The sequence below is a fragment of the Rosa chinensis genome, chromosome 5 (genome assembly GCF_002994745.2).
Source record: "Rosa chinensis cultivar Old Blush chromosome 5, RchiOBHm-V2, whole genome shotgun sequence".
Taxonomy (NCBI): Eukaryota; Viridiplantae; Streptophyta; class Magnoliopsida; order Rosales; family Rosaceae; genus Rosa; species Rosa chinensis.
Genome location: NC_037092.1, coordinates 55,565,667 through 55,578,795, shown reverse-complemented (window position 1 = coordinate 55,578,795; position 13,129 = coordinate 55,565,667). Strand labels below are relative to the sequence as shown.

Sequence of the window (13,129 nt, the reverse complement as noted above, 5' to 3'; positions counted from 1 at the left end):
TATATTTCTTCTGCATATGTCTAGTCTTTCTTAAAGGGGCTAATCCTTGATTCTCAATTGAAGATTGACCGACTGACTATAGTGTATTGGCCTCCAAAAATAATAATAATAATAATAATAATAATAATAATATAAGGAAGGCATATTTTTTTCTTTTTTTGACTAAAGAAAATAAAATTACACGGAAAACCCTCTAATACAAAGGAAGGCATAATTGTTGATATCCTTTTTCTTTTTTTTCTTTTTTTGAAAACCGGCAAAGGTTCCCATTTGATTGGAGTGGTGGCTTTCCTCCCTGCTATATTATTATTCAAATTTAGATAGTACACCAAATGGGGCCTGAACCTCACAGAGACATACATTCATCCTCCGTAAGAACATCCTGAAGTTTACAACAACCTCTTCTTCTACCTATCAAATCAAAATGTAACTCCTTGTTGTCCGGTTAAAACCCCTGCATTGCATCCAAAACCAATTACACTGGGTCTGAGAACTTTTTAAGAATCATCGATAGGTTGGTACCCATGGAATCAATTCTCATCAAACGCTCATCCAGGAACTACTATAGTCCTCTTCCATCCCATGTGAACTCATTTCCCTAGCAACATTCTTGTACTAATTCTGTAGTAAAAGCAAATCCTTCTCGCTCTCTATGATGATTCTTCAAGTGAATCGAGACGTTTTTCTTTCAGCTGAACCTCATCAAGGAACTTGTATGAACCAAATTAAGCTCCTCAGTCTTTGTATCAACTTGTCCCTCTCTTGAATTTAGCTTATGACTTGATGCATATACTCTCGCAAGCGTACGAATCGTGTCAAGATAGGGAAGTATTAAACCCAAAATTATCGTACCACGGGGATTAATTAAATACACATACTACTTAATTTCTCATTGGATAACATTAATCTTCATTTTCTCCACTCAAATGTGAATTTATTACTATTTTTCGTCTTTCTGTTGCCTTCTCATCGTTAATTCATTATTCAATTCATAAAACCATTAGTGTGAACTTCATCAAAATTGTGAACACCAAAAGTGAAAAATTTTAAATACAAAAAAAAAAAAAAACAATTTATTCTTCATTGCTCATAGTTATTAACTTACTAATATTTTGATATGAATTGAAACAGACGAACATTGAAATTGAAAGGAAAAAAAATGGAAGTAAATCTGATTAGAGAAAAATGCACCATCAGTGCCTCAACTCTTGTGCACCGGCCAAGTTGATACCCAAACTCTCAATGCTACCAATGTGATACCTGAACCCATATTTCGCTATCGACGATGTATTTCCGTTAGATTTTGGTAACAACTCCGTTTAAAAAGTCACGTGCCAAGCACATGGGCTAAAAAAAAGGGGCAAACACGTCTTTTGGCCTAAAATGTATCCTAATCGATCAAAACCTCCACTTATCCTCCATTCTCAGATTCATCCAAAGCAACCATTCTAAGGGCAGAGGCTCTCATGCCAAGACGATCATGATCTCGTACCACCACCATTCCAAGCAAACGGACAAGCAACTCGGCGCGGCCAGCCGGAGCAACGGCTGGCTTCCGAAGCGGCGTCGTCCACGTGGGCACGTGCAGCCCAGTCGCCCAGACTTATGCAACTAGGAACACCAACATCAAAAAATTCTACGCCGCGACGCCGACGACGCTGAGCCAGAGCTTCGTGACTACCAGAAGATTCATAGGGAAATGGAAGACTGCTCCGACGAGGGAGGCGAGAGTGAGCGGGTGGGTGATGCCCTGGGCGCGAAGGTAAATGCGGATTGGGTGGCTTTGATGTTAATGGTGGCGGTGGTGATGTTTCAGGGGGCCATGATGTTGGTGGACGCAGTGGTGATGTTTCAGGGGGATTTGCTGGTGGAGGTGGGGGAGATTTCTTAGGTGGCTCTGATGGTGGTCGAGGTGAAATTTTGAGGAATCCCAAACCCAAACCCATTCTACTCACTCTCATTCTCCTCTCATCCATCTCTGACTCCCCTGGACTATCCCTCATCTCATCAAGCCCATTCGACTTCTCCAAATACACCCTCCGATTCAGGTTGTGCGGGTAGTGTTGGTACTGCTCTTCCACGACGACGTCGTCTTGGCCGTAATTCTCTTTGTCCAGATCGCCGTCGATAGTGTCGTCGTCATCTTCCGGCTAGTATCGATTGGGAGGTGGCCGGGAATATGGGTTGTTCCAGAGGTGGCCATCGTCTTTCAGAACCCTAATTTGGAAATTTGGGTAATTGGGTTGTGATTCCGGAGAATTTTCAGATGGTGGTAATTGGAATGAGTTTTATGCTTGAGTCTTTGAGTTGTTTGTATGGGTCACTGTGGTTGTGGCCATTGGGTTATGTATGTGAAGTCAGGCTTATGAAAAAAAAGAAAAGAAAAAAAAAAGGATGATTTGGATTGGATTCAAGGACTTGAACATGACATGAACAATTGTTGGAATTGAGGGATGAAGTTCATAAAAACTAAGTGTGAAGCAATCACGATGTGGTAGAAATTTTTTATAAGAATATTTGGAAGAAGATTGAGATTGCAGCAACCAACAACAACTGAACAAAGGAGGAGGAAGAAGAAGAAGAAGAGGGGAGAAAAAATTGTAAAAAAGAATTCTGGGGTCATTTAAGTCATTTCATGACATTTTTAGGGCCCACGTGCTTGCCACGTCACACATTTAACGGAGCCGTTAGCAAAATCTGACGGAAGTAACTCGTCGATAGCGAAATATGGGTTCAGGTATCACATTGGTAGCACTGAGAGTTTGGGTATCAACTTGGCCGGTGCACAAGAGTTGAGGCACTGATGGTGCATTTTTCTCATCTGATTATGATTTTATTAGGAAACTTAATATATTTTAGTTTTTTTATTGGTATAAATTAAATGAGAAATTTAAGTTTAAAAAGAAATGTTTTTTAATTGAATATATCTTATAAGGATATTTCTGGAAAGAAAAATGGGTTAGATAAGTAAATTTAATAATTGAAATTAAAATATAGGGTGTAATGAGTAAGTATGGTGAACAGAGAAAATTGTAGAGTGGCAATAGCTGCACCATTTTTTTTTTCTTTATAAGAAAAGAACTACAAGCAAACAAACTAACTAGTAAAGAGAGAAGTCTCTAGGGCATCATAATTTAGCCTATCAAATAAAGCAGCGCGCAGCAGTTGTGGCACTGGAGAGATCGGCTCCAAACACGACTTGCACCAAGGTTATGACCCATTTTTATCAAGGAATCAGTGGCAAAGTTGGCTTCTCTAAATATTTGGTTGAACTTGATGTCTTCAAAGCATGTTGCAAAGCTTCCTCATGTAATGCAAGCTAAATCTTCTAATTGGTAATTGTGATTCATTATGTATTAGACGTCATTAAAATCCACATGAAACTCCTGTATGCCAAGCCGCCTACGACCATAATTTGTAGTTCTTCAAACCTTCAAGGCAACAATCTAATGGTTTAATGCCAATCTCTTCCTTCTGCTTCGCTTCTATTAGCTTATGCAGGAGCACTAATGACAACACCCAAAAATTTCTAAACCTAAACTACGTGTCGGTGTTGGGTCATGCTTCGCAGAGTTCGTTGGAGATGAGCTAGGGCGAGCGTATACGTTGGTGTTCTGCTCCGGCATGAAAAAGTGGATTTGAAGAGGTCTATGGTGGTATATGGATCCGATGCTGCTTGGCAGAATCATACAGCTTTATTGGCCTTTAAGAGATCTAGAGAGAGGGGGGGGCGCGCGCGCATGCGATCATATTTTGGCATTTTGTGCTGCCTTCAACGTTTGTAAACCGTTAGATTATCCCGACGGTATAAAATCACATCCCGGATGGATATAAATATACATAAAACCCTAGAGACAAAAGCTTAAACCACCGAAAGCTTTCCAACACTTTTTTGGAAAAAAGAAGCTTTCCAAAACTTTTCATTATTCATTCCACTCACAACTGCACCAGCTCCCTCGGTCAAAAGCACGCTTGCTTGCTAGGATAAAATAGAGCAACAAGTCAAGAAGACTCCATCATCATCGATCATCCATCAGAACCGCCATAGCAAATTCGATGCAGCCTGAAAACCAAGAACTCTACCGCTTTCTTGCCCAAAACGGCTTAATCAACGGTCATCCCTATGGATCATTTCCCGGCGGAGTAGCTAATTGTGAGTTCTCATCTTCAGCTTCAGCTGTTCCTATGCAGCACAGCTTTTGCAGCTCCTCCTCTTATTACAGTAATAATTACCCCTTGAATAATCTGGAGGGGTCTGGGGTACTCAGTACTACTAGTACTGATACTACTACTACACCTCACGATAGAGCCCTTGCTGCTCTCAACAATCACAAGGAGGCCGAGAAGAGAAGGAGAGAGAGAATTAACTCACACCTCGATAAGCTTCGGGCACTTCTTCCTTGTAATTCCAAGGTATGTTTTTTTTTTTTTTTTTTCCTGAATTAATTTGCATATCCATACGTCGATCATCTTGTACTCGCTTAATTAGCTGGGGTATATGAGAATTAACTTGATTGCTTGTATTTTTTGTTTTGGTTTGATTTTTTTTGGCGAACTGAGTTTCTCAGACTCCTCAATTAGTCTCCTCTCTTTTTGTCTTAGATCTGTCGACTGTCGACAAAATCTAGTTTGCTTTGTTGACTAACAGTAGTACCTACTGTACGTTTGCTTGATCAGACAAAGTTGACAAAAAGGATTGAGAGTACTGCTGCTGAAATTGGAATCCTAGACTTTTTTGACCATATATAGTGCTTGACCTTAAATTATATTCGTCGTCGAATTGTATTGGATTATAAATGGTTTGTGTACTTAATTACAATTAGATTAATTCCGTTTATAAACAGTACTTTAATTAGGAATGGATTCTGAGATCTTGGATCCCAACTGTTTGAGGCTTTATTAAAGATAAATATCGGCACTGAGACCACAGCAATATCAGATTCCAAATCAAAAAGAAAAAGAAATAAAAACAATGATCAATGGTAATTTGGGAAAGTTAACCAACTTTTTCATTAGGGTTCTCTTATTCTTATCCTTTTTTGTTTGTAACTTTTTGTAATCTCAGACAGACAAAGCCTCGCTGTTAGCAAAGGTGGTTGAACGAGTGAAAGAGCTGAAAAACCAAATGTCAGAAATCACAGAACTCGAAACGTTCCCTGCTGAAACTGATGAAATTACTGTACTTTCCTCGGGTGAGGATGATTATTCGAGCAATGGAGGAATTATTTTCAAAGCATCATTGTCCTGCGAGGACCGACCAGAACTCCTATCCGATGTAATTGAAATACTAAAATCCCTCCATTTGAAGACACTTAAAGCTGAAATGGCAACTCTCGGAGGAAGAATCCGCAGTGTACTTATTGTTGCCGCGGATAAAGATCACACAATTGAATCAGTTCCCTTCTTGCAGAATGCATTCAAGTCTTTATTAGAACGCTCTAACTCTAGTGAGAGATCAAAAAGGCGTCGCCGTGTATTAGATCCAACGTTACTCGTCTAGCCTAATATTGATTTTATACATTTTACTAGCTGATTGCAATACTTTAATTTTCAATATTGATTTTGTCTTTGATTATATTTTATCTTAGCTTTTTTTTTTAATTTGTGTGGGTTTGTTTTTGATTAATTCCCATGAGAACAAATGAAGATGAAAAGATTTATAAATGGGTTTATCGAGTGCTCAATATATATAGATATGGTTTGGATTTCAGAGTCTTTCCTTTTATCTCTTTTGGCGAAGTCTATTTGAGAGCCTTTATTAATTTTATCCCTGATGGTAATGCAATGTGTTTGTTTCTGTAAGATATTCTTTGTTGGTATGCGGTAAACCTAGAGGCTTTGTGATACCAACTCGAGGTTTGAGGCAGGGAGACCCTTTACGGATGACAGCATGCACTATGCTAATGCTTCTTTAGAGGATTGATATCAGATACAAGACGTCATTGAAACCTATGGGAGAGCTTGAGGTAAGTTAGTTAATTTTGAGAAAAGCTCTGTGGTTTGCAGTAAAAATGTACCAGAGTATCTGCAAGAGGATGTGTCTAGTCTCTTGGGTGTTGAAATTATTGTCTCTCATAAAAAATATTGGGGGCTGCCTACTTATGTGGGGAGGAAAAAAACAGCTACTTTTCAGTACATCAAGGAGAATTTGGCCAAGAAAGTTTCTAATTGGCGAGGCAAGCTTTTAAGCAGAGCAAGAAAGGACATTCTTATAAGGGTTGTGGCTCAAGCTCTTCCTACATATGCTATGAGTGTCTTTCAGCTCAAGAAAAGCTTTTGTGAAGATCTAGAGCAAATGTGTGCTTGATTTTGGTGGAGAAGTACCATTGTGGATAAATGAAAAATACATTGGACAACTTGGAAAGCTCTTAGTAACCCTAAGGAGGAAGGGGGATTAGGGTTTCGTAGTTTGACTGATTTTAATAATGCAATTCTAGCTAAGCAGGCTTGGAGGGTGGTTTTTTAACCTCTTTCTTTGAGTGCTCAGATTTTTAAGGCTCGCTACTTTCCAGAAGATTTCTTTGGACTATGGCACCTCATGCTTCACCATCTAATTCATGGAGAAGTATCTTCTGTTATGAAATTTTAATTAAAACTCGCAAGCGCACGAATCATCGTTAGTATAGTGTGCAAGTACGAGGTCGTTTCAAACGAGGATTGATAATCAATTTAAATCCTAACTCAATTAATCCAAATTAAGAACAAAAATCACATAAACAATTAAGAAAAAGATATATGGTTTTGAGGTTTTCAAATAAAGAAAGAAACAAAGTTTATAAGTTGAACAGCAAAGATGATGGAACCCTAGGGTTTCGGAATCAATCACGTACTAACAATCCTATTTATGTTTCGATGCAAAACTAACAGATTATTTTGTTTCTCAAGATGATAATTCTCGTATCTAAGTCCTTCTCAGGTACTCTAGACCATAGTTTTCCTTAAGTGTATGATCCTCTCCCTCTCAGGTAAAGATCTTATACCCTAGCTATGCAGTCTATCATTCTCAAGTATAACTTTAACATGCAAGGATTCATTATGTTCTAGAAAACAAGAGAATCAAGCAAACCGTTATTCTTTTTCAAGTAGTAATGTAATTTACCACACTTAATCACAAAAGCTAATCAATTATATTGCATATATCTCTACTTCAAATTTGTCTTCCAATTACTAAATACAAACTCCTAAGGTGATCAATCAAAGAATGAAAGCATAAATGCAAATAGTGATTAAGCATTCATCATAAAGAATCTATAAATCCATTAATAAAACATCAAAGTATATAAACAATCATGCTAAGGCATCATCTTAACCCTTAGAAAAAGGTTTAGCAAAAACATAAAAAGAATGGAAAGGGAAAAAAAATGGAAGTTGGATGAGTCGTCTCTGCTCCTTAGGCATCTTCAATGTGCTCCAGAGACGTCCTCCTCATGTGAAATTCGTGCTTCCTTGTATAGGGTCAATTCTCATCTTCGGCTTTAAGTTTCCTTGTAAGACGTTATATTCCTTTCTTGATTTGGTATGGGAAAACCTTGAAATCTCTTCAGTAAAAGTAGGAATAAGTACATCCTTGAATCCTCATCTGAATTAACTTCCTTGAAACATTAGGATTGATGATTTTGTGCCATGAAACTTAAGTTCTCCACAAATGTTTGTAAATTCCCGAGCAGATTTCCTGTTTTGACCTATCTTCAATCAAACAATCATAACTTTCTCTAGAAATATCGAAATTGAGATATGTAAAATTCTTCAGAAAGTAGACATCCGTAGCTTTCCAATGATGTAAGACTAATTGTCTGATTCAGTCTAAGTAACTCCCAGTAATTCGTTGAAATGTTCTGCGCAGGCAGATTCTGGGACTTGGGATTGCACATTTCCTTTCAATCTTAGTTAGCTCATTTAAACTTCTTTTCATCTTTCTATGAAACAAACCTACAGAAATACTAAAATAACATAAATGAATCATAAATAAAGAGAAATAAGCATATATACCAAGATTAAGAGGCAAAGAAATATAGGATAATATGAGCACATCATCTTCTAAACTAGAGATATGTTATGGAAGGGTACCTATTGGCAGCTAGGAGATGGTAGAGATGTGAATGTATGGAATGATTCCTGGCTTCCGGGTGTACCAAATTTCAAACCTAATAATGATCAGGTTGTGTCACATAATATTCATTTTGTGAGTGATTTGATGAGCAGTACAGGAGTGTGCTGCTTTAATCCGGACTAATTTTTTGGTAGAGGAGACTAATGCCATATTAGCTATTCCATTATCTACAAGAGTTATAGAAGATAGAGCTGTCTGGCATCTTGATAAGAGTGGTAAGTTCACAGTAAAGACTGCTTATCATTTTTCATTTTCTACCTCCTCTTCTCGCAATCCTTTTGATCTCACAGTGGGTACAAGTTTCTGGAAGAAAATGTGGAAAGTGAAAATTTCGAGCTCTTCTAAAATCCATATGTGGCTAGTCTGTCATTGCATATTGCCCTCTACGGAACGTTTGGTGTCTAGGAGAGTGGACTTGGAAACAATGATCTGCCCTCTCTGTTCTAATGCTATTGAAATTACTTTAGTGACTGTTCAATCACCAAGCAATTGCTTCGATCAGTCCAATACTGTAATATACCAGGTATATATGTTATAACCCTCATGCTTTGCACCTTCCTCGGTTGGAATGGTTAGGGTTCTACGCAAAAGAGCTCTCTTTGAAGTGTCTTGGTGATTTGATGTATTTGTTATGGGGTGTCTGGAAAGAACATAACCATAGAGTATGGAAGAATAAAAGTAGTCAGGTTGGTGATATTCTGATTAAGGCATGTTCAAGGCTGCAGGAATTAAGTTTCCACAACTCAAAAGCTAGTTCTTTTCGAGTAAGGAGGGTTTTACGTTGGAAAGCTCCTTCAATGGAGTGGTTTAAAGTGTATGTGGATGGTTCCTTTAATCATACTTCAAGGAGAGGCAATGCTGGCTATGTAGTTAGAGGCTTTAGAGGCAATATGCTAGCCGGAGGTGGTAACGCTTTGGTTGGTTTACTTTCACCAGAACACGCCGAGGCTATAGCATATAGTTTGGCTGATCGATATGTGTTGGAACATGATTTTCTCCCTGCCATCTTGGAGACCTATTCACAAGTTTTGCAAGGACAGTTAGTTAACAGGGATGGTCACAACACCTCGACTTTGGGACGGCTCTTTGATGATCTGAGATTAATTCTCGACTCCCATGCTAACTTGAAGGCCACTCATACAAAGAGGAATGCAAACACAGTTGTCCATCTCATGGCAGCATATTCAAGTTCTATTTCTGAAGAAACCTTTTATTTTTAGCTCTTCCTTTTCTTCAAGCTGCATTAGCAGCTAATAGTTGTCATCTGTAATTGGTTCTAATTCTCAATAAAGTTTGACCTCCTTTCCCTCAAAAGAAAAGAAAAAAAAAACAGTTTTTCCTTACAAAGTTTTCATGAGTTTTGGTTGCTGGCGTTTTAGCTAATGTACGTTGTAGAATTAAATTTGCTCACTATCTTGTTGTTATTGAGATTAGTTTGTCTTATATGTTGCTCCGCAAACTTATTTCGTTTAGTTTACATAAAGATTTTCTATCATTTGTTTCTTGATCTTGTTACATTAATGAGAAATATCATCTAATCTTTTTGTCTCTTGCATCATATATAGTTTTATTCTTGTACAATTCACCAAGTAATTTTTAATGCATTTTCTCTCCATATTTTTCATCAAAAGCTTTCATGAAAAAAAAATTTGAAGTGTTAAATGAGATTTGAATATGGAAATAAAAAATAAAAGTATGTTTGTTTTTTTTTTTTTTTTGAGAAACTGTCAACTCAATTTTATTAATAATAAACAGAATAAAAATTACAACTGATAGATGTAGAAACTATATCAAAATATAAAATAACAAAAGAAATACTAGATGTAACAAAGCATCGGTAATAAAACCTAACGAGGGTACGAAGAGATGCAATTAAGCATTTGATGAAGCACTAGACAGAGTCCGGGCTATGTAAAACGGGATCAATAGTATGGTCAACCATACTTCCACGCAAAGATATACGTTGAATAGAGGTTAACTGGGACTAGTATTATAATTAGACTAGTCATGCCACACGTAATGTTTCTGTTTTTTTTTTTTTTTTCACTTTGAACCAAATACAAAAGGGCAACATGAGAAAAATCTTGGCTTGTCAGTTTTTTTATACTTTTTAATTTGACATTTTCAATATTTTGCTATTTATCGTAATAATGGACAACTAAAAAGGGGCAACATGAGGTAATTTGGCCAAAAGTATGATGAGATTAAAGAAAAAAAAAGAGTAGGAAGACTATTTCTTCTTCTTCTATTTCTGATTCCTTGTTTCTTCTAAGATCGTTTTTGTCCTCTTTCAATTTCTCCCTTTTGTCTTCGGAACTTCAACTTTTAATTTTTGTTCTTCTTCTTCATCTATTTCTTCTCTTTTATGTTTTTTTTTCTTTATTGCTGTATGTTTAAGTCCCCATTTTTTTACTCTTAAAAAAAAAAAAAATCTTCCCATTTTCCACATGAAAAGTTATGAAATTTTGAGTTACTAACTCTCAATAAAACAACCAAAAGTTTATTGATCCTCAGTAAAACAACTAAAAGCATTATTGACACTCAATAATGCTATTATTAGCCATCAATAATCCAATCAAATTCATTAATGACCCTTATTAAAACAACCGAAAGTTTTTTTTTTTTTTTTTTAAAGAAGAAGGTCAGCCCAATTTTATAAGTTAGCAAGCAGTGCCAAATGACACACCCCTATGAGGTCGACAGAAAGAGCCGTCCTTTAGAACATACAAAATTCTATTCTAAAACAAATAGAACCCAACATGCCCATAGTACACCCATCTTTTTAGAAAGTACATCCACCATTATTCTAACAAAACCAAGATGCACAGAAGTAGTTTAAATAAGGGGTCTTTCTAAATGTATTCAGCAAATATATAAATAGACCCAGCAAAATTTTTACACCCAGTAAAATTACAAAATTTCTATCTACACCCGGCAGGCTTTCCAATTATGCGCTTTTCTTAATTAAACCCAGCATAATGCTCACAGCAGTTCCATACTTCAATTGCATTGCTCACAGAAGTAGTCACTCCTATAAGCCCTTTCTCTACAATTTTTCTTCCTTAATGCCAATAAAATTATAAAGTTAAACCAACATTAGTAATAATCATGTACGGCTTTTCACTTACCTCACATTCCACCTTATCACCCTTTTCAATCAAATTGAGATTTCTAGTTTCACCAAAGCCTGTTCAGATCCTCTCTTCTTCAATTCCTCCTGCTTAAGCTCATCTTCATTCACGAATCACCACCACAACCTGTATTGGGTTCGCTATCAATATCCATATATGGATTACTGCACCATTCTTCATTTTGTCCTCGCTGACCTTCTCTGTCAACTTAGACTCAACTACTTGGCTCTTAGGCCTCAATGCCGACTGGATGTACTTCATCAACGGCTTTTCAATCACAGTCACTTCTCCTTCCACCTTATAACCATTTTCATTCAAATCGGGCTTTCTTCTTCAAGAGTTTGTGGGGAAGGGATGAAGATTGCTGGATACAAATATAGGTGTAAAAGTGGAAATTATATGACTATTATTGTCATTTCATACGAAGATATAAATATATTTTCATGCAAAATTGATTTACAAATATAGGTCTACATAGAAATTTGTTGGGTACATTTAGAAAGACCCTAAATAAAATGTTCCAACCACATCTGGACTTTGCGACCTATACAAAAATTAAATAATACTATGAGCCATGGAGCCCCAACCCCACACCAAAGGGGTAGTCCAAAGCAAGGGCCTAAGAGAAACTCCACCGGTCTTGCTTTGCCCGGGCTCCAGCAAGGAAAAGTGATGTGGTGACCAGCCACAATGAATTTTGGTCTTCCACCAGTGAAAGCTTGCCCAGCCATCTCTTGGCTTTTCTTGACTGAGGCGGAAAAAAAAGGCAAGATCATGACTAAATTCTTGACTGGGTTTGAGGGGCTGCCAGCTCGGCCCAAGCATAACGTGGCTGACGTCATCTCCTTTCCCATGAAGCATGACGCGTTGAAGGCAGAAATTGGCTCAGGTGACGCACGAATGAGGTTTAGCCGGAGGACAATTTGCTCCGCCTAGTTTTCTTCAATTTCGGCCTGGGGACAACGTCTGGGCGGGCTGACGCCACGGAGCGGCCGGACGAGGTGAGGCGACCTCGGGGGAGCTTGGTCCATGGACGGAGGACGCCGGAGGAGGGAGAAAAAAGGCGGGTCGGGTCAGACGAAACCAGTCGGGTCTGGGGGCGTGCAAGAGAGAGAGAGAACCGGAGGGGGAAATGAAAAAAAGAAAAATTTTCGTCCCAGATTTTTTTTTTGATATTTATAGAAAATTTTCAGATTTTAAAAATTCATAATAAATTCATACGAACTCCAAATATTGCGTTCCATATATGCATGAGATCGTATCGACGAGCTCTACAACTTTCATAAAGAAAAATTTCCCAAATTCCGAACGTATAAAAAGTCAATATTCACGACCCCCTAAATAACGTTTGTTTCGAAAATAAAAATCAATTAGAAACCGAATTTCTCGTACAACAACTAAATAACGTTGTGTTGTACTTATTCCTAATTTTTCATTTATGTAAGAAAAAATTGATGAACAGTGAAAATGAACAGTCTTGACTGGTCAAGAAAAAAACTGGTGGAAACTCATGTCCAGTGGCAGTGAACAGTTCCTTGACTGGTCAAATTCTTGACTTTTCGACTTTGACATTTCTTGACTACAGGTGAACTTGCTCTAAAAAGAAGCCTCACAACCCAGTTCAAGGCCCAAAATGCCCAATCACTCTAAGCTTTGGGATGTGTAGGGAAGCCGCCGCACTAGGCACAGCCACCAACACCTCCTTGGTTACCACACAAACACCAATAGATCGGCTCCTCTAATGAGCTTGAGGTAGCCACCCTCACCACAGTCGGAATAACAGAGCCTGAGCAAAGCAGAGCAATATCTTGGTACCAACTAACAAAGCAAGAGCCACTAGCCTCAGCGTCGCCATTGAAAATAGCAGATCCCGAGATTGAGCAAAACT

The 13,129-nt window shown here is 37.8% G+C and overlaps 1 protein-coding gene across 1 annotated transcript; it reads left to right on the top strand.

The window, feature by feature from the left end:
- The first annotated feature begins 3,876 nt into the window (after nucleotides 1-3,876).
- Nucleotides 3,877-5,710, top strand: LOC112166038 (transcription factor bHLH106). Its single transcript, XM_024302789.2, has 2 exons — nucleotides 3,877-4,413; nucleotides 5,066-5,710. The coding sequence occupies exons 1-2, from the start codon at nucleotides 4,057-4,059 to the stop codon at nucleotides 5,498-5,500; spliced, it is 792 nt and encodes a 263-aa protein (XP_024158557.1). The 5' UTR covers nucleotides 3,877-4,056; the 3' UTR covers nucleotides 5,501-5,710.
- The last annotated feature ends 7,419 nt before the right edge of the window (nucleotides 5,711-13,129 follow it).